General features: G+C 40.1%; 1 protein-coding gene across 6 annotated transcripts in view; it reads right to left on the bottom strand.

Annotated features, from left to right (window-relative positions):
- VMP1 (vacuole membrane protein 1) overlaps nt 1-21,989 on the bottom strand; it is a 70,643-nt gene that overhangs the window by 35,606 nt on the left and 13,048 nt on the right. For 5 of the 6 annotated variants that reach the window (XM_074845279.1, XM_074845277.1, XM_074845276.1 and 2 more), the window contains 4 exons: nt 21,417-21,507; nt 19,121-19,231; nt 6,129-6,296; nt 1,281-1,412 (listed from right to left, as the gene is read on the bottom strand). In XM_074845279.1, coding sequence (XP_074701380.1) covers nt 1,281-1,412; nt 6,129-6,296; nt 19,121-19,231; nt 21,417-21,507 — 502 coding nt within the window. Of the gene's footprint in view, nt 1-1,280; nt 1,413-6,128; nt 6,297-12,057; nt 12,313-19,120; nt 19,232-21,416; nt 21,508-21,989 lie in introns of those variants that run through there. The other variant, XM_074845281.1, reaches the window with a different exon arrangement.

Genomic DNA, 21,989 nt, shown 5'->3' with positions numbered 1-21,989 from the left:
GGAGAGTTTCAGTAAACACAGATAGCATTTCAGCTCTCGAGTCATGTATTCGACCGGTTTCGGGCTGGGGGTTTTTGCGTGTGTGTATGTGTGTGTTTTTTGTTTTGGTTTGGTTTTTACCACAACTTGATTTTTATACATTTAGGGGTTACTTTGCAAAGCAAAGACTGATGATAAGAGTAAAGAAAAAAGCAGATTCCCCCCTGCATCTTTAAAGAAATAGAAGAATTTACTATTTACAATAGCAGAAACACCCTTTGGAACTTTCTAGGTGGGGGGAGCTCTTGGGAAACACAGGGTTTACTGTTAGAATTACTAGATTGCACTCAGTATTTCCAGACAAACCACTTGCTTTCATGGAAAAGCTTCATTCGTTTTTTGAAGAGAAGAAGAAAAAAAAAAAATTAATGGATACATTTGTATCAAGAAAATACCCTGGCAGAACAGATGAAAGACAGCAGTGCATGGTAAATAGCATCTGCTGGTTTTTTAATAGCAGTCTCATGACCCGTTTCAACTTAGTGGCAGACAGAACAGGATAAGAAGGAAAAATACAGAAGAGAAATTCAGTGGCAAAGAATTTGAGGAAAAAATGTTTAATTTCTTCAAAACAGTATCAATAACTTGTTAAGAGGATGCAAACCCCTGACCCAAAAAATTATCTACGATATCTGACTGATGTACAGCATCAGTTGCAAACTATGCTGTAACACAAGCAGTATTTAATCCATCAAGAAAATAAGTGACAAGAGCAACAAAAAGGGATTCAGAGCAGTTTGGTCGCATTTTCATATCAGGAAAAATATGTTTCCTCAGGCTGATGAATGGGTCACGCACTGGCCCCTGAGGGTGTTAGTGGCAAGGCAGGCAAATGTCATCCAAAGGGGATGATGAGCTGACTGAAAATCATCTCCCAGCCCAGAGAGGCTTTAAACGCAGCTATACCAACCGTGATTATGGAACAGCACCTCCTATGTCTCTTGTTTGTTAGCTCACTTTCTCCCTACCTTTACTGTGCTGTTCTTGGAAGTCTAAATAAATGTAGTATTTATAGCAAATACTTTATCTGCACTATTGTATATGCTTCAGCAAGTTGCATTCTTGTCCTCCCATCACCAAAGGTATCTCTACCCAGTGGAGGATCTTTTTCAGTCCCTGGGAAGTCCCTTGTGAACTCACACCAGCTGATTTTTGGCCCACTCCCATTTCATCGGAATGGTTATTTACTCCATCTAGTTGTTCTGTGTTTTATTAATTCTGTTGTTTTGCACTGTTCTTACTTGTGCAGTCTCTGCATGTTCCAGCATCTCCTCAAATTCCTGGTACTCTTCATCATCAGGTTCAGCACCAGAGAGTCGGGCCGCCCTCGCCATAAAATATGGAGGCAGCTCTCCAATGGCTGTGCCAGCACCCTGGGAAAAGAATAATTCTGATTTATTTTCATGTTTATTCTTAAATAGGAAACATGTGATATGCACAGTCCCGTGGACATTTCAAATTATTAGAACTGATGAGACCAGCTGCTTTGAGGAGTTTGCTTTTATCCACCAGGTCAAATTTCTCCCGATTTCAAACATAACATTGTTCCTTTGAAACCCTGCTTTCCCCCTTTCCTTGTTTAGCAAAACTCAGCTTCTCCCAGCGCAGACTATCACGCTGCAAGTCAGTGGCTCCCGCGTTGTGGTCTGCAAGGTCAAAACGACACGATCTGTGCATCTCTGGGGCCCTGCAGCGTGGCGCGTTGCCCAGCTCCGGCCGAGCTCCGCAGCCGGCGGCCAGCTGCGCCCGGTGCCGCGGGGAGGCTGCAGCTCGTCGCTGCGCTGCAGCCGGGGAGCCGGCCAGGCCGGGGGCCCTGCTATCCCACACCATCCCTGACTCAGCACGGCGCTGCCATCTCACCCCACCGCCTGATGCCAGACACATTTGCCGGCATGTGACAGCCCTTGCTCCTGAGCGGCCTTCAAAATAATCTGGGAAACTCCTCCCCGGTGCCGTCATGGAGTTTACTTGTTCAGTCATGAGACTTTGTGCAAGTGTTTACTAGAAAACAGGCTCTGGGTTTAGTACAGCTATGAGCAAGGAAAATAAGGTTAAGCAAAGCTTGATCTCGAGTTTTCTGTCTCCTTTAGATGGAATAAAGAAAGCCAAGAGAACTCGAGATGAAAGCATGGTTGCTTTCTCACCACAGGAAAATTATATTTGTTTTCTCAGGACATCAAATGACTCATTTCAATCTTGTGGGTAAATGCAACTTCAGTTTAACCAAGGAAAAAAAGAAAAGAAAGGAGAGACAGCTAAGCTTGAACATATGGATAAACAGAGGCTAACGAAACAGGAACTTGGGACTAAACTCAGGATGGTTTAAAAATAGGACAGGTAACAGGACAATAGTTGGGCACCACACTGGAAAAGTGCTAAAACTTAGCTACATGCAGATGGCTTTTCTCTCTTAGGGTCAGTGGTAACAAATGCTTTTCTATTCCTTTGAAGCAATGTGAAAGCTTTTCAATTTCCTTTGTTCCTGCTCTATATGCAGCTGCAAGCAAGAGAGAATTCCAGCTGCTGTGGCTATTCCAAATCAACAGGTTGTGGTTTTAAATACCGTCGCGCTTTGCAGCTACCCAAACTGTTAAATTCTTGGTTTAAGCATATAAAGTGCACAGCCTCATATGTTTATGCTCTTGTTTTCCACAGAAGAAAAATTTAAACCAGTACAACAAGATGAACTTCATTAATCTGCCTATTTCTGGCACAAGGGAAGATAAGCCTGAAAACAGTAGCAACAACGTTTCAGAAAAATTAACTTGAGGTTATGTTCTCAGGGTGATGCAAGAACAAAAAGTCACATTGCTTCTCCAGGCTCTGCCAATTTGCTTTGGCTTCATTTTGTTAACTGAGGAAGAGGTTTGCATGCATGTACTGGACATGAACTTTCTTTAAATTGGATAAGTCACATGCTCATTATTACAAAACATTTCAGAAGTGCAACAAAAATCATATGATTTCATGTCTGCTGGAGATAGGTTCCTTAAGTGCATTAAAAAAAAGCAGCAATTAAGGGACCCAAACCAGTAACTATTTAACTGCTTTTTGTAATATTAGCTGTCCATTTTCACCATCTAACTTTGAATGCCAATTTACAGGGCGATTCCTTGAACTAACAACAAATTGGAAAGGCAAATGCTAATCAAAATCCTTTTACACAAATACATTCAGAAAAGGAAACTGGGAAATTACTCCACTAGAAAGAGTCTTTTAAACAGATTTTATCCTGGTCAGGACACAGGCCGCCTGTTCTGCTAATCCTGAGCAATTAAACATTTTTATTCTTTCCCCTTATTTCTTGTAAAAAAACAAAAAAGCTGCAACACATTAAAAATGTAGGGCACTATTGAATTCCTTGTCCCTGTGGGATGAAAGGCTGTGAAAACTGGCATACACCTAGCAGATTGTTTTTGAGAGCCCTTCCGCAGGCCAGGACTAGCAGAGCCAACTTTTATGGTGATTGAAAAAAGCATCATTTTCATTTCACCTAATAATTCCTTAGATACAGTGATATTTAATCCTCGTAACACTCATTATCAGCAAAAATGGCTATCACTGACATGCAGGGGACTAGTAATGATTTTAATCTCTGGAAAAAACTACCTGGTTTAAGTTGGCTGAAACAGCCACTGATGTTTTTGTGATCTGAATCAAATCCCTTGTGCAGATAAATTCCCACATTCAAACCTTGCAGGATACTTAGTCTGGGCAGCTTTATAGTCAGAGGTCTGCAAAGTCCCCACTGGGACCGACCTGCTTTCAACATTTCACATGAAAACTTATATTGCTACCACCCTCCTGTCTCCCTCCAAATAATCAAGGAGATTGGCCAGATTTCATTTTGGAGTCTTTCAACATAATTTCACTTTACAAGCCTAAAGGAAACAGGCTATTGGTGGTGTTATACCTATTCTTCACAGGGCTCCATGTGCTGCATTAGGAGCACATCTGTATACATCCAATAATTCCTTTTCTTTTGCATTTATCCTGTATTTATTATAACTTCAGATTTTAGATCTAATTAGAAGTTGTTGATTCCATTAAAAAAGTTTTATGAACTCATTCAATCATACCCAGATTAGGAATTAAATATAATATTCCTGATTTCAGTTTAAAAGCAGAAAATTAATTTCAATTTTTTGAAACAAAGGTTTTGATTTGCAAAAAGTCAGCCTTCTCACTTTCTGGAAGTCACTGTTACCTTGCTGTTAAGCAGACATTTGGTTTAAGAGTGACAGAATCAAAAGTCAGATTCTTCAACGGCTTCCATAAAAAGTGAACTGGAATTAGGACAAAAGAAACATACTGGAAGAAGCAGCAGCAATTGCCAACTTGATTTGGCTTACAGGAAATTAGCAAGCAATGTTTATGTACTCATGAAACATTCCAAGAAAGCATAACATTACACTAGACACCACTGGTAGACAGAGGATGCTCCCAAGGGAAAATCTAGTGGAGACAGAGTTCAGTGAAAAGGTAGCTGACAGTGAATTTGAAGGCGAGAAGAAAGAAAGGGGGGGAAAAAGAGTGGGATACAAATGTTCTGGCTCGGTCCTGTTCCCTTGACCTTTCCCCAGCCCGAACCAAGAAACGCAGCTCAAATGCGAGACTGAAGGTACCATTTGTTCTCCCTCATGGCTGCTCAGAAGGATACAAGCTTTCAATGCTTGCAGCTCTATTAACTCATTTCTAAACTACTGAATTCTCATCATAGTTCACTTATTTTCATGCTGAAGATTAAGCAATGGATGTTTACCCTGAGCTACATTTTTATTTTGCAACCCTAGAAACGTAATTGTAAATGCCATTTTTATTACTCTAGTTTCCGTTAAACAAACTTAAGCAGAGGGCAACGAGGAAGAAAATAAAAAGAAATCTTATATTTCTGGTCTTATAAGTACTTTTATGTTTAGCTACTTATCAAGCATTCAGGCAATTCTGTCCTCTCCTTAGAAAGAGTGAAATTTAAGATGTACTTTGCTTCTTGAGAAGGCTGTAAGTCCACTTTCTCTGGTACTATTTTAACTTTGGTACTGCTACACATTACTTTAGTCTGTAATGCATAGAACCTAACTGGAATTTTTGTAAGCAACACAGCTTCTGATAATAAGAGTTGTAGTGACCAGTTGCCTTAATATATCTTTTTGTATCATTAGAAGGAATAAGAGGGCAAACATCAGATACCATGTATTTTCAGAATTTCCTCTCTCTACATTTAAATTGGACAACCAAGAATTTAATAATTAAATCATCAGCTAAAACAGGAAGCCAGTAGTAAAATAAAGTTAATTTGGCATGCAGTTCATAGCAGATGCATCTGTGTAAACTGCAATTCAAAATAATCTACACGTAATGAAAAAAACATCTTAGCTGACCAAAATCCTCCAAAAATTAAACTTCCATAAAAAGCTGCGGGGGGGGGGGGAGGAAAACAGAAAGGAAGTTCCAATGACAGCGTTTCCTAAGACCCTGATTCACTTGAAAGTTAACTTGCTTTTTAAGTGAAAAGTTTGCCATGATGGAAACAGGCAGAGAAAGAGAAATAAAATACATACAAATGTGCAACATAACACTCTCTTATTTAATCCAATCTATTGATGCAACCCAGAAAAACATTTCAGCTATGATATTAGGGCCTGAGTCTTTCATATGAGTAACTGCAACTTCACTCAAGTTACAGGCTCAAAATTTTTGAAATTATTTATTGCTTAACTGCACGCAGTGTAAGATCTGAGAGCTGCAAGATCATTTGGCATGCAGACGCCCTTTCTGAAACTTACCTTTTACATCAACAGCTTTGAAGTACATGAATATTTACTGCTAGAATTTAGAAAAGTAGTCAACACTGCAGCTGATAAAAGATAGCCCAGTAATATCCTATTACTTCTTTTTAAAGGACATTAAAACTATCCAGGGCTAGAAGGTTGATCAGAAAGGCATCTATTTACACTACAAATACACATGTCACTGTTGGCAACATAAGCCATCGTTGTTTTGGTAATTCTGGAATTTTTGTGTATTGCTGGACACAGAAATTAAGTACATAAATTAAACTTGCTTAAGTTTGATAAACCAAACCTTACCCACATGCAGGCCTCCAGCCTGACTTTTGAGATGATAGCCCATAAAGAGATGGATCCTTCAGTCGTCTCCTCATCAGGGCAGATAATTTGATCCGGGTAAGGAGGCTCAGGAAAATTAACTGAATTACATTCATACGCAGCAAGGGTAACTGATGCTATGTGTGGACCCTGAAAAAACACAAGTCATTTCAAATGCATTTTATGTTAGTTATAATAAAAATGAACATTAAAACCCCACATTTGTCCCTGATACAAGGAGCTTAGGCTAAAACTTAGTGTTTCTCACTTTGGCCATTAATAATCTTATATATGTAAAATGTTCTGGGTTGGTTTTGTTGGGTTTTTTTAGCCCATCTAATATTGATCTAGTAATGGTCTTTCAAAAAAAAAAAAATCCTTCTTGTGATCCGCTAAAAATGTTAAGGAGCCTTTCAGCTTCTGCCATGCCATTGTACAGTAGTGTGAGGTTGCCAAGGAGAAATAAGAATCCTTACTTCTTAAAACCCTGGAAAATTTTCAAAACTTTAAAATGTTCTCAAGTTATTTATGGCCTACAGCTTTATTAGAGCAGGTGTTTTCCCTACTGTTGCTTTTAGAGGATGGATACGTTTAAATTTTATCTTATTTTTTAATGACTAGGACTTCATGACATCTTACAGTGGACCTTCTTAACTTCTGGATCTTTCTCCAAAAAGTAGTTGCTTAATTTGTGTCAGTTTTTCTGCATATACAAGAAAGTAACCTTACTGCTGTTTGTTAAAAATGGTTTGAAACATAATTCAAAACTTAAGTGTTATTTAAATGCCATATAATTGACTTAATTCTAATCTCCATCTTACATTAACAGATTGTTTTGGACAGACCTCCAAATAAAACTAGCATAAAATCTATCAAAAAATTTAACTGCTACATACTTAAAAAACCTGAAAGAATTGCCATTATTTTAATACAAAAGAAGTGAGAAGCAATTCAAATAGTCTATGGCCTGAACACTAGGCATTTTAGCTAAAAAAGAAATCACTTCGCAAAAGGTCACGGAAACACATTGTCTGGGGAAGAAGCAGGAAAAAAAAAGTACCGAGTTAAACTAAGGTCTTTTCATAAAGTCGCAGATTTAAATAAATTTTAAGGCTTTCTTTAGGTACAGAACAAATTACACAAACCTTAACTTCTGCTATTAATTATTTGATGGGTTTTGACGTCTTGTTGGAAAACATTGTCAACAATTTTCTTCTACGTTTTTTCCTTTAAATGAGTCATGTTTTATGAGACCAATAAGGGAGCCTGATACCCCCCACCCAAATCAAAGCTAAATTTATTACAGAATAATGACGGAAAGTGTGATAGACCTCAGCACTGCTGTTCCCCTGTACAAGGCTTCCAAAGCTCACTTTGAAATGCAGGAGTCAGAGAAATATTCAGAGGACCCTGCAGGCTTCATTTGCACATTAAAGGGTGAAATTCCACAGCAGGTCTCACACAAAAGGTGAAGCTCCATTGCTTTTTCTAGACTTGCTGGGAAGAAGATTTTAGTTGGGTTCACTCAAGTCAACATTTCAGGTCCCACTGATGAGACCAGAGCACTGGGCTTATGCAATTACATTGACAGTAATTTTTTAGTGGCAGTGAAAAAAAGAATGTTGAAAAAAAAATCAGTTATATTTTTCTGCATGACAGCTGAGACTACTGTTGTCATATGTAAACAATTCAAAACAAATTCTCCTGGCATACAATTGGTAAGAGACAAGCTGCTCTGATACCAAGCAAATTCTTTTATTTATTCCTTGTCACTTTACAGGAGACTAATTCAAAATGCTTTGGCATAACTTGGAGTATATGAATACATAGATGTAGCCAGCTGAGATGAGGCACAATCTCTCACAAGAAGTAAAACTGAAAAAGAGGGGATGCAGAAATTGATACACAAGAGTGATTTTGATATGGAAGGGAGAACAAAGAACGGATGAATGAACCAATGACTAATAACGTATACCATCGGCACTTCTGTGGGCCCCAATGGCAATGAACTCTTTTTTGGTACTTGTAGCAACATCATCCCTGTTCCCAGCAGCTTCATATCTAAACAAATAACGTATCTCTATTTAACTCATCGAGGACGGATGCAAAGAGAGAGCTGAAACTTTCCTAAAATTGTAAAATACATTTATGGCAAACCTGGGAACTTCCTTCTCCGCCATACTCTGAAACATAGGGTATTTAATGCCATCCCCTGCCTGCCCCTCCCCAGTATGACAGCTACCTTGGGACAAAAAAGGTCTCAAGCCATCTTCCTTAAATTAATGGTTTTCACCTGCAGAAATTTGTAATAAAATTCTCTTGAATAGCAAATTTGCATGGAGGAAATCCCCCCCGCCCCCCCCCCCCACTTGAGTTGCAAATGAGTATTTCCTATGTTCCCTTGAGAGTAAGGGTAAGGTTGCTGCCAAGGCAGTGAGATACGGAGAATCAAGAAGTATGGTTTTCAGTTCCACAAAATTTGGAAGGCAAACCACACTACAGTATAACTACAGGCAGCTGCGACGGGAGACTGTTAGTTTCAGTTTTATAATAGTAAGAGATAAATTTAAGTGCTACTATAGCAAGGCCCCCACCCCCTCACAAGGTTTCAGTGATGGCATTACCAGCATTTCTTCTCAAACTGCACACAGGGTGTGTAAAGAGGATTGTACAATCTCAGGAGAGCAAGCAACGACAAAATGCCTAACTGGAGACTGCTGCACAAGCTTCTTGCCATAAGCAGCTTCTCTCAACAGAGTTGCCATCCTTGAAATGGCTTAATGGTCTCAAAACATTGCCTCCTGTTAAGGGAGCTCTCCCAGTCTCAACAAATGTCTGCAAAAGGAAAAATTTTACAAGTAGCCAATGGAAAAAAAGGCATTTCACAAAGCAGCTGTAAGCGGCCAACGAGCCACCTGAAGACTACGCCAATTGAACATAATTCTTCCACTGCAATGTAAACAATTCTATAATGGAAAAAAGTTGGAGTTATGGAACCCACAGAAGCCACATTTTAACTGGAATAAGAAATAAAGCATAAACGGTTCATTTAGAGTGATGAAGTGTGGAGTACTGGAACTCAGAGCGAGCCAAAGGAAAGCAGAACAATCCTGTGTCCTCCTCTGGCAGCGGAGCCCAGCTGTCCTGCTAGTCAAATGGACAACGTCTCACAGCTTGGCAGGCTGCATGCAACATCTCTGACATCTGCTTTTGTTCTAGCTCAGCTCTGAAAGCTCACATAGAGCATTATACTTTCACAAAGCCCTGGTTACCAAGCACCTCAAAACAATAGTTGGCTAAACAGGGCCATGGTTGCAATGGGGGGGGGGGGGGGAAGAGTGGGAGGGTCACTGAAGGTTTCATAAGAGAGGTGCCATTTTGCTTTATATTTAGCAATAGTGATGGTTTAACTCTGAATGGGACAGGGAACCAACTTCAAATAGGCTTTAGGTGCCACCTTTGGAAAATCACCGTCAGTATACACTCGGATGTTTTCTCTATATTCCTTCCTGTGCCAGAAGGATTAATTCTCATACAATTTTTTAATCCTCTTCACAAATACCTCCTCCACCCTCTCCTCCTCCTTCTCTGTGTGGGGCTGCAGTAAATACTCAAGAGTGTTTTGCCTCTCTGCAATAGCTCAGTTTATTTCAACACTTTACGAAAACCTTTAAGATATCCCCTCTTTGACTCTGACTGCAGCTCTACCTTTGAAAAGGGCATTTGCAAAGCTACTTCAAACCCTGTCATACCAGACAACAAATACTAAACCCAGGCAATTTAGTAGACGTGCTGCTTGCCAAACCAGGAAGAGTCGCTGAAATTCAAGGCATGTAAGATCCTGAACACCAACGGTCTTTCCCTCACCCTCTTCCAATGATTTTTTTTTTTTCTTTTAAATTGCAGGAGGCACTAACAAGGGCTAACAGAGAAGAAATTGAGAAACATTCTGCTGACTCGGGTAAGAAACATTTGCTTGCCACTACGGACAACCAGAAGGAGCCTGTGGTTAGGCTGGAATGAGATTTGTTAGAAATATCTGTACAATTTACAAATCAAATAAGACAAGATCTGGTCATTAAGATCAACTCAACATAAATCTATTTTTTTAGCAATAGTAATTTAGGGGAGTTTGGAAATCCCTATCTACACAACCCTAACGTCTCATAGAAGGCAACCTTGAACTCAAACTCTCAGGCCTTCAGAGAGGTTTTAGTTCAGTGATTGAAGGCACCCAAGTTAGAATAGACACTGCTAATCCTTAGAAATAAGTTACTTTAAATGCTGAAGTACTTAAATTTATTAAATTTTTAGGCAATATAATCTTTTTATCTATAAATTATGCTTGTAAATTTATCAGTGCAAGTAAAGACAGCAGGCACATGTAAAAAAAAAAAATCAAGAAGTTAAAATCCTTAAAAACCATGCTGATATGTATAATTCTTACAACAGAAATGTCCCTATCGTAAGGAAAAATGACTGAATATCCAATAAAAAACAAATCATATTTTCACATTATTAATCATTCTGTGCACCTAGACTGTGAACACAATTAAAGCTATAAACAAACTCCATATCAAGCGCTGGTTTCTCACATGCCCCTTCCTGCTGAAGTGTTATGAGCACAAGAACAACTACATCTAATTTTAACCTTTTATTTTTGGGGAAGATATAATTTTAGACCGGCTCTAACTTAGAAACATTTCACAAAGAAAAGTGATATGTCTGCCAGCAAGAAAAATATTACACTGAACTCATCGCTGAACTTAATGCACTAAAAATCTGTTTTCCTCCATGGATACACTGCTTTTCATACTGGGTTCAAGACTCAGCCCTTCCACAGGGGGGAAACATGTCATGCTATATTTGATTAAGATAAATTGGAAAAACAAAAGCTTGCTTCTCATGGGAAACATCCTGCAAGCGTTGCCCCAGGCTGCGACTCATCTCATACTTATCTATGAAGTCACTATACCTCTCAAGAAAGTAACACCATGTTACAGCATTTTTTTTATCTCCAAGAGCAGTGGACAACTACCCACAAAGAAAATTGCTCTGTGATTAAGAGGGAAAAGCTTGATCTGGAGGTGACTAGTAAATATGTCAATCTAGTCTGTCTGTGTTACAAGATTAAAGCATCTCGTGACTGTATATAATGTCTGGTATGCGGCGCTGGCTGTAAAACGGGGCTCAGAATGAAGAAGGATCCTGTACCTAGAGCATCCTCAAGTGACACAAACATCCATCAAGCCGTCAGGGCTAGTTTTAGCAGATCATCATGGCATTTCAAGCGATGCATTAATTTTACAATCATGTGTCTGTTAGCAAGTTTCTATTCCTGCTTCAGTCGAGCCTTGCCCCACAGTGCAGAGCTGATGGAAATTCCAAATGATGAGCCACAAACTCTGAATATGACTGAACAAGAACCATCGCGGGAGCAGGCACATGGTACCACTGCATGCATAACAGGGCCACGTTGCTACTTTGAGGAGGAGTAACATGAAAAGCAGATGTTTTGTAAGGCTGTGCCCACGCTACTTTCTATAGGAGCAAACAGACTCACGTCAGGGAAAGGCACAACTGGAAGAATCCAAGTTTATACTCTGGTGCTGACAGAAGACAAAAATAATCTGTCAGCATTCTCTCCTTGCCCTTCCCTAGCCACCCACTTACTACTTCTGAAGAATAAATCACAGCATATATTCAAATTGACACTAGTAGTGATGAATGACTTTAACATCTCCAATTAGAGATCATCTTGCACTGTTATCATTATTTCCAGCCTGTTCAAGGAAACAGTGATGTGAGAAGTATACACTTCAGGCTGTGCAGCAAAAAAAAAAAAAAAAGAGCAGAAACTCCAAGGGAGCAAATGAGGAGAAAGCATAACATGACCTCCCAGCAGACTTACGAGAGACAGAACTAGTGATGAGGCAGTTGACAGCAGATAACGAAAACAAGGCATCAGCATCTAGAAGGTAAAGTCCATCAACCTTCAAAAGGAAGAAAAGGGTGTACTGATCATCTCACTAATTCCTCAGCTTGGTGCAAGTTCAAATCACTATAGCTGGCCAAGACACTCAATACAGCTTAAATATTAATATGACATCAATATTTCGCAGACTTCTGAAAAGTCAAAGCAAGGCAGCTAATCCTGCACAAAGGGAGGCACTTCTCATTAGCTGTTTATTGCCACAGTTCCAGCTTTAGATAAACTGTCCAGACTCTGACGTACAGCACTCTCAGCAGCACTGGAAGCCATACATGGAACTCGCAGTCACACCATTTGGGGCTCTGACTCATGAGGCCCAGCAATTCATGGTGGGGCAATACGGGAGGTTATTGCTTCCAGCTGTTCCCCCAGCCCCTACGCCAGAGGTTACCACCCTCGGAGCAGGACAGCAGGACCCGCAGCGTCCGCTTGGCAGTCGCCAGGCTTGCGCCCAGTTGAACTGAAACCACCATCAGTTTCAACTCACAGTAACGCTCCAGAACGGGGGCTTGGGGCTCAGTTCAGTCTCTCAGACTGAGCTGCAGCAGTTGAAGGGATTGTTTTTCCACAGCATAATCTAACCCAGAGTTGCTGCTTTTATTCTCTGCAGGTATCTATTGGTACCTTACACATACAACACCAATGAGTGCACTTAGAGGGACTAAGACTCCAAATGAACATTCTTCTCCTTGAAAATATCATTTTTAATCTCAGATTTTTTTAAATGCAAGCAAGCCACCAGAAGATTTAAGAAACACCCAGGTTACACAACTAATCTGGTAGCAGTGTCCAGTGTAATTCATTGGACCCTTCCAGTTCATCAGTGCATTATTAATATCAATGCTGCAGTTTCACACAGAACAGAGCCCATTGAGCTGTTAGCAGGAGTTCCCGTCAAGAGATGGTTAGCAAAAGTGATTTTTTTTAAAAGTTATATGTTGATTCAAGTATTCCAGGATGTTTCAGTTCATTGTAGAAAGCTTAGGACAGCTGGAGGAAGTAGGTTTAAAGGCATGAAGGAAACAAATGAGAGAGCAAGAGTCACAAACAACCCTCACACAAACAGGATCCATTTCAACTTATTTTAGAATTAATTTCTGTCTTCTGCACCCACATGTATTTTTCTTTCGACTACCTTAAGTCAATAGCAGTAATCTGAGCACAGATATTCGACAGAACCATTTTTTATTTCATTTGTTTCAGGCTTGCAAGTTGACATGTGAATTGAACAGTATGGACTGGAAATGAACACCTCACTTAACAAAAATAATTCAGTGCTAGAAAGGGGAGCACTGCTGCGCCCTCCCACCTGGCTGAGGCAGCTCAGCTTTTGTTTCTTACTTTTCCCTTTACACACAGAACCCACAGTTCTCTGGGTTACTCACACCAGGTTTGAATGATCCACATGGAAAGAGCAAAACTTCTGAAGCTGACAATCACTAGGAAAACTCCTGTATTAAAGTCACAAGTAAATAAATAGGGAAAAAAACCTGAAAGTTCTATGGATTTCCAAATTATTGTCTACTTCATAAAAGTGGAGTAAGCCCTGTTTTGTGAGTTTTTCTTTTTAGAAACACTTCAGTAATTTTACCATGAGTCTCCTTACAAGCTCAGCTCCTGGAACCAGATAAGTAAAAGAAATTAAATCTGATTTTAAATAGCTTTTAGCAGTCCTGGCAGGAAAAGTTTTTTTTATTTGTGGGTTGGTTGTTTTGGGTTTTTTTTTTTAATTATTTACACCAATAACTTTTTTTTTGTTGTTTTTAAAACTAATGGGTGCATTATTGCACAAGGCAACTGGATTTTAAATCTTCAGCTCTAACCTAAACCAGTTCAGATAGGGCCAAAACACAACTCATTTCAGCTGCAAACTACCACACTTTTGGGAGGCCAGAATGTGACCCCTCACCAAAGCCAAACCCTGGAACCAATTCAGAACAAAAGCAAGACATTGAACCCTCAAGCCCAGATAAATTCAAACTGTCTCTCTGAAGCCAGCACTGTCAATAAGGACACTGTCTTTCTAATCCACTTCTCTTTATAGGCAGTTTTCTGTTCTTTTTCATGGCCTGAAATTATTGCCGTGCTCTCTTCCACTCTGCTACAGAACACCCCAGTATGAATTAAGTGACAAACCCACATATTGCAGTTCTGAAAAAATTCGAACTCTTGTGTGACCTCCGCACACAAAACATTCCTATTGTACCTCACGTTTCCTGTTTGTGCTAGTCCACAACCCAGCGACCAGCAAAAACCTTTTCAGCAGTTGCTCCACTTGGCTCTATCAGCAAGCAAGCAGAGATCCATATTTAAGAAACAAAAACACAAACAAATGCAAACAGCCAAAGCTCGCTCTGCACTTTTGACCTGCAAGGAATTCGCTCCCATTCATCCCCCACCATTACGGATTATAACAGACCATACACAGAAGGGACATTTATCATCCGCTTCTCGCGCGAGGCTTTTTGATAGGCATTAATTCTAAGCTGATTCTGTTTGCCTCGGCCGCATCTTTTGCAATCTATTTGCCAGAGCTGAACTGAAACCAAATCACGAGGCAGAGCGTTGCGTGAAGATGGCAATGGCGGCGCCGTCCCAACCGAGCGCTCCACCTAGTGTCCCCCGCTCCGCCAGCCCTCCGGCAGCTCATTCATTTCTTCTTGTGGCAGCAAACCGACCTCTCCAAGACGTACAAACGCAAGAAATTCCTGACGAGTTACCCTCAGTCATCTTCTTTTGGTGATTAGGTGATTCATGCCATTTATATTTTAATATACCGTCCATAGAAGAGAAAACATCTCGGGACTAAGAAAAAAAGCTGCGTGCTGCTAAAAACAGTATTTAGAGTCGTTAATCATAATAGTTTTATTTCCTACAGAACCACATCACGATTACTATTTTTAAAATGTTGTTTTTAAAGAATTGTGAAAAACCTTTAATGGACTTTGGGAAAATAAGCCAGCAGACTTGTTTTGAAAGTGTCAGAATAAAAAGGATTCTTGGAAGAGTGGCCTGCTTCCCTATTTCTGCACTGAAGATCTGCTTTGTGCCAGCCCTTAGCTTTGTGCCAATTTGCAGCACAAGAATTGTTTCCAAAAAAGCCATGTCAAATTTTACATTTAGGGCTGGCTACAACTAAGCAAGCAGCATTAAACTAGGAACCAATACAGCAGACAACGTTCAGACCCTTTATAACATATAGAAAGTTCCTGAGTCACAGAAATAGCAACAAAAAGCCTGTTATCACACTAACAAAATTGACCTCTCCCTCCTACACCAAGATGTATGCTGGAAGAATGTTCTGGTGACCCACAAAATCCAAATCAGATGTGAACCAATATTAACCAGAGGCTGTAACATCCCCCCCACACTGAGACTGCTTTAGACTGTAAAATCTACTTTAAGTAAACCGTTTCCAAGTAATCTCAGCTAACCCCAGGATCTCTCCTGGCACTTGAATTCATGCTGCTCCAAAAAGCAGCTGGTGAGAGATGCTCTGAAGAATCCAGACAAATGACAGTTTTCAACACTGGAAAAACAGCTAACCAGGCCAGGGAAAGCAAACATCCAGAGTCATTCATATACGGCATGTATTGCATAACTACTTCTGTGATTTGCACAGCTAACAGGCTGTGCTTATGAACAGTTTGCTATGAAAATAGTTGTGTGCAGTAAAGGGAGGGCTACGTTTAAAAAAGATGCACCTGTGTCACAGCTGAAGAAGTTCAGGCACACTGAACAGGTGCCTACATGCCATCAATTCCTACCCGTTGGCCCTTCATGGCAGAGACAATACTGCAAGCCTCAACAAGAGCTCAGCAGCACATGGGTGGGCCCAAGAGCATTGTTCTCTAAGCATGTAATTGCATTCCCAACAATCTCACTGTACATACAGATTTAAAATGAGCAATTAATTATAAGCAATTGTAAACCACTTACTGAGCCTATTCTCTATTGCCAGCAAATCCAGCACTATAGCAGAAGAGGATTTGCTGTTTTGTAACTTTTCATTTCTTTGAATCAATAGAAAAGTAAGTTTTAATTACATTTCTTCATTATGATAAAGTATATGGAACATGAAAAGTAGATATATAGTAATGTAAAAATTAATATAGCAAGTTCCCTGCTTAACCTAGCATATTTCTACTTTTAGAGGCAACTGCTGCACAACTAACAAAGCAAAATAGTTTCAAACTCCTCCTTTTGAAAGCTGGAGCTCCTAACTGCATTGTTTCCAGATGGATTAAATCCAGAATACTATTCTGAAATAATTTATTGCTAAAAGTTGCACCAACAGTCTGAAGTTAGTACTCCATGTTGCTTTTCACAAGGTGTAGGCTCAGACTGAGGAGCTATTAAGGAGTGTAGTACTACACTGATAGCATATTACATATAGATATTGCTGACACAGCTGTACAAGAATATTAACAGTTCAGGTACTTAAAATGGCAACACAGTTAGAGCAACTAACTTCTGTTTTTACACTCCCACTGCCATCTGCTGGCTACAAAGCCACAGACACACCACCAAATTATGAACCGTGTTCAGACAAGCCTTCGGTGCCCTGAAAGTGTTAATTGACCTGAATTTACAGTCCATGCTAATCACTAAATCTTGCACAGGAGAAAAAGAGGAAAACAAATCCTTGCTCCTCTTCTTCCTTCACTCAATGCCATTACAGAATTCCCTCAGTGTAATAGAAACATGCTGATCTGCCTTACATGTTTACAGCAAACAAGTATTTCTCCTGTAGTGCTACACATTAGATGTTGATGGTGTAGTTTAACCACATTTTATTGTATAACCACCTTCTAACTATTCAGTGCAATCTACTTTGTTTTCTCCCTCCTAACCAAGTTATGTGAAACCCTGCCTCTTATGTTCCAAATAAATACCTTTGCTAACAACATTAAATTTCTTTTCCCAGGTGATGCACCTCCCTGTTACCTTTGGGAGGCTGTTCACCTCCTAAACACCCACCATAAATTATATTGATAAGCCAATAGAGAAGTTATATTTTGCATATACGGTACTTTAATGTCAGCTCAGGTCATGGCCTAAATATATCCACTAGGTTCACATAACCCACAGGAAACCTTAAGTGATATGTAATGCAATTTAATTTGCTTTCTATTAAACTTAGAACTATTTAAACATCTGGATTTTTTAATTCAGAGTAGAAGAAAGGTCAATTCATTCCACCTTCTTAGAGGAAAAAAAAGAAGTGGTGCTGTCCTATGAAGACTTCCTTTATCTGACAAAATCATCTTGGGAGTGGCCTAGGGTATAAAATGACAGCACTCTCGCTGCCCTGCGTCAGATCACTGTACAGCAAAGAAACACTACCCACTTTCAAATGCAGTTTAGAAATGGTGGATAGTGTTTCTTATTTACTGGATTTCTGACATGTGTAAAAAATTAAGAATAGAAACTGCATGATAAGCTCTCCAAACTGCTTCAAAGAGGATGTCTAAAATCATGAAATCTTTGGTTAGAGGAAATCTTAAGTTGACTCTCACTGGTTGATAGCCTAAGAAAGTATTAAAAAGCACAAGATTAAAATCTATCATTTAAACTGTTTCCTACTTGCTGATTTAAATCATGACCAACTGGTTTCTGCAGCAAACCTGGAATTGCTTTCCTCTCCCTTCCTCTCTGTCCTTCTGAATAGCTGGTGATCCCATCCTGCTGCATTTTTACTCTCACCGTAGCCTGGCAAAGAACCCAAAGCGAGCTGAGTTTGTGAGCTTGACTCCACCTCACACATCACTCGATGCTGGTCTGCCTCTCCAGAGAGCCAGAGCATCCCAATTCAGGACTGATGGTTTTGATTGATTTTCCTTCTGTCCAGCCCACGTGTCTTATTGTCCCTAAGCCATTAACAGCATCGTCTCTGCAAGTCAAAGGTCTGTACTTTGTCAACTCACTGCTGTCTAAGCACTAGCCAGTGTTACATAAAAATGTTTAGACACTGTGTTCATTGGCTTCACTGAATTTCCATTTCCAATCATTTAGACTGACAGCAATACTTTTGTCTAGAAGGCTATGCATGCATAAACTTGTTATTGTTCAGCAATAGTTTCCTTTCTCCTGTACTTTCTGCCTCCACAGTCTTTAGGAGAGAAGCTACACTAAGTCTAAGATTACTGCAAATGCAGCCCTTACAGATGCCATTCGATCTAACAGGCTTTGCCCTGCTGTGTGGAAAAGCACGAGTTTCTTGTTTCTTGTAGTGTTTTCTGTGTTATTGTTAATGATTAAAGCAGTTCTGAAAGTAAACATCTGTAATTGTTCCAAATACAAGATGACATTTGTTGCATAAACTGGTTTTAATTATTTTGTGGCCATGAATCCTTTTCTTAAATCCAGGACAGTGGTTTCATAAACAAGGAACTAATCCAATGGCCAAAAGCAAAACACACCCAAACATTTCCCTAACTTTCCTAGCTAAGTTGAGATAAACAACATCATGTAAATTTTCAGAACAGATATTATTTTATCTTTGTAGACAAACATTTTTCTTGCTATTATTTTCAAAGCAAAATTAATACAGACTGAATTTTAAAATAGCTATTTCAGTGGTTTCAGCTAGAAAAATGACCATTTTAAGCTACTAAAAAAAAAAGAGTATGCTAAAAAATTTTAAATGGAAACATTTGAGCTGCACACACTAGAAAATGTTTGATTTAAATTAGGAAATTAGAGGATAGAGCTTGCAGATGTTGACTCATTGTTTCAAAGTGAGGATTAACAGCAGGCTCGTATCTACAGTTCAACAAACATATAGCATACAAACTACAAAACAACATTATAGAGTATAGAATATGAGCATTCACTAGAGCCCAAAAGCATTACACTAAGTATTTCCTTCAGAAGGACTTAACCTCTAGGACTTAAGGGATATTCTTTATTCACATATTTTAAAATATGCAACAATTAAAATACTTGATTCAGAAAGAACATGGTATGGAAATAGCCTTACCAAATAGAGCAGAAAGGTGTGGAGACCTGTTCCAAGTCCAACAGAGGACAGAATGCCTAATCCTACCCAGTAGGCACACCAGAAGAACTTTTTCTCCATATACCGCACATACTGAAAAAGAAAAGTCACAAAAGAGAAAAAAAAACAAGAATGGTGATACCTCCTAGGGGAGAAAGTTAAAGCTACAAGCTAACACAGATAGTTATCTCGATTACAAGAACTGAAATATAATCCTAGATACTTTTATTTGCAATTTATTACAATTGCAACACAGACATGTACAGAAAATAGCCCACTTTCAAAAGAAAAGCCCACACGCCTTAGAATAAGCATGTTTCCAAGGAGACAGATGAAAAATTCAGGTTCAATAGTAGAGGGTTGAAATCCAGAACAGGCATACTAGGTGTGAGCAGTGAGCAGCAAGCCCCAGACGGCATCTGCTAGAGCCCAAGCAGTGTGCAGACAGCTCAGGGAATTGCCTGAACACATTAAATAAAGGAATAAAATTAGCTGTACTCTAAGTCTGTTGGATGTTTTATCCTGGACCAGTGAGTAACCAGGTTTGTTACTTTCAAGAAAAAATTAAAATGTTGGTTGTGTTGCACACAAATGAGGGAATATGGGAAAGTCACAGCAAATTGGACATAAAAAGTCCGGTTGGGTACACTGGAGAGACAGGAAGCAGCATCTCCCTCTCACTATCACGAGAGCAATACTAAGAGGATGACCCAGGCCATCAACGTGTCTGCACCACAGCCCCAAGAAGAGGTGCCATTTTATGCCATCCATGGACCAACAGTACCAAGATGAAGTTTACCAGGTCTTAAGCAGGTTTCAACCAGGGTGTAAAAAAGTCCTGAAAACAGCAAAGGAAAACCACAAGTATACTTTGCTATTTTGAGTACACTTTTGAAAAAAAGTGGCTTGTATTCACGTATACATAGATGGTACACAGGGACAGGTAGAGGCACTAGTGGGACACAGACACAGCTCTGGAGGAAGGGGGATGGACAGATACCTGCTGGCACACACGACTGAGACCACCCGTAACGGAGAGCTCCAAGCACTGGCTGGAGCCTGCAGGTCACACTCCCCTCGCCAGTCCCAGAGGCACAGGTTTGTTCCCAGCAGGCTCAAGGAAAGCTCTGGGGCAGCGCTGCGGGGCCAAGCCTTGGCACCAGGGAAGCCCTGCAGTCAGCTCAGGGGCCATGTGCCTCAACACCAGTTTGCCAGGGCCATCTAGTGGCAAATGGTGAGTGCGTCAGGCTCCGGCCCTCATGCTGACCAGCCACCAACCAGGGCAGTCTTTAATAAAGTATTTGTCTATCAGGAACGGGACACTGATTTACCATCCACCAACTTGCTCTGCATGTAAGTGCTTCGGTCTCACGCATGGGATTGAGTGAGCAAGACTGCTGTGAGCTGAAGAAACTCATATCACTGCATTTCAAGACCCGTCCTGGGAAGCCAGGACTCCTGTTCCAGACCTACGTGTCCCTCAGGCAGCCAGTGACACACCACAGCAGGATGGACGTAAGCAAGTTCTCTGAAACTGGGAACCTGCTGATTTTAGAGTCAGAGCGGTAAGATGATTCAGTTGCACAAGGAAATGCTGTGCAGGGTTTAAAAGGGCTGCCTGCCCTCGGGGAATATCTGAAATTCAAAGAGAAACGGGGAAGGGAAAGGTGTAGACAACACCATCACCTTATGCTTAAGCAATGGCTTACACTTCAAGTGATGCAAAAGCATCAGTCTTCACATACAACAAAGCACAAAATTTTTTGAACAACTATTTGAAAACAATGGGGGTATGAGAAGCATCATGGAACCAGATTTGAACCATGAAACCATTTTATGTCTATATATGCCTATCCTAGCTAGTCAGGAGACCCTTCCATAGAAGCAGAAGAAACATATCTTGGGAAACACAAAGTTCTATCATGACTCAGCTTAACATTACATCTCAAGAGCTCACACCACTATTAAAAGCTTGTTAACAGCAGATGTGAAGGAGTGCTGCAGCACTGGAGGTGTGCTTACTCAGGAACAGATGAGAAGTGGAACACCTACAGATGCAACAGAATAGATCAAATAGATCATTCCCCATCTCTAAAATGCAACTCATCCACACACAGCAGAGAAGAGTCACGACATGAGAAACAAATATCCTTAGCGAGTAGGAGTTCAAAAGATACATTACAATTTCATGAAGACCCCGTTCAACTCCCAGTACATCTACTTTAGCACAGGGACAGAACTATTAGTCACTAAGGAAAGTAACTTGAAAACCTCATACCTGTTGATGTGTTCCTTCAATGTAATATGTAGCTGTAAGCACTGCAAGCATCAGTAAAAAAGACACCAAGATACTTCGCCGATGCCACAATCTTAAAAGACAAATGGCAATTAGGGCTTGTCATAATTTAGCATGCATTTCAAAGTAACTTATTTATCCCTGTAGACTGGGTCTGCGTGGATGTAGTCAGTGGGGACAATGGCAGCTGAAAAGTTTGCTATTATAAAAGCATAAACCTCCCAAGAAAATATCTGGGCTGCCTTTATTCTTTAGGGAAAAATCTCTGCTTCACTGTCAAGTGAGATCAAAGTTCAGCCATGCATTTTTATTTTTTTTTAAATTAAGAAAAACAAAGTAACTGTCTGAAAACAAACATTCAGTTTCTGCAGCCAAGACAGTCTCAAACACAGGGCCATCAACAACATCCACGGTTAAGCAAAGTGCAAAGCGGGCACTGCACTGGCCCTGGGCAAGGGATGAGCTGTGGGTGGAACACAGAGTGCTAACTTCAAACTCTGTGCTGGTGGGTAGAACCACTGTGACAGTAAGAGGAACAAATCTTTACACTACTTT

The sequence above is a fragment of the Strix aluco genome, chromosome 19 (genome assembly GCF_031877795.1).
Source record: "Strix aluco isolate bStrAlu1 chromosome 19, bStrAlu1.hap1, whole genome shotgun sequence".
NCBI classification, from domain to species: Eukaryota; Metazoa; Chordata; class Aves; order Strigiformes; family Strigidae; genus Strix; species Strix aluco.
Note: the sequence above shows the minus strand (reverse complement) of the source record. Positions and strands in the feature narration are given on the sequence as shown.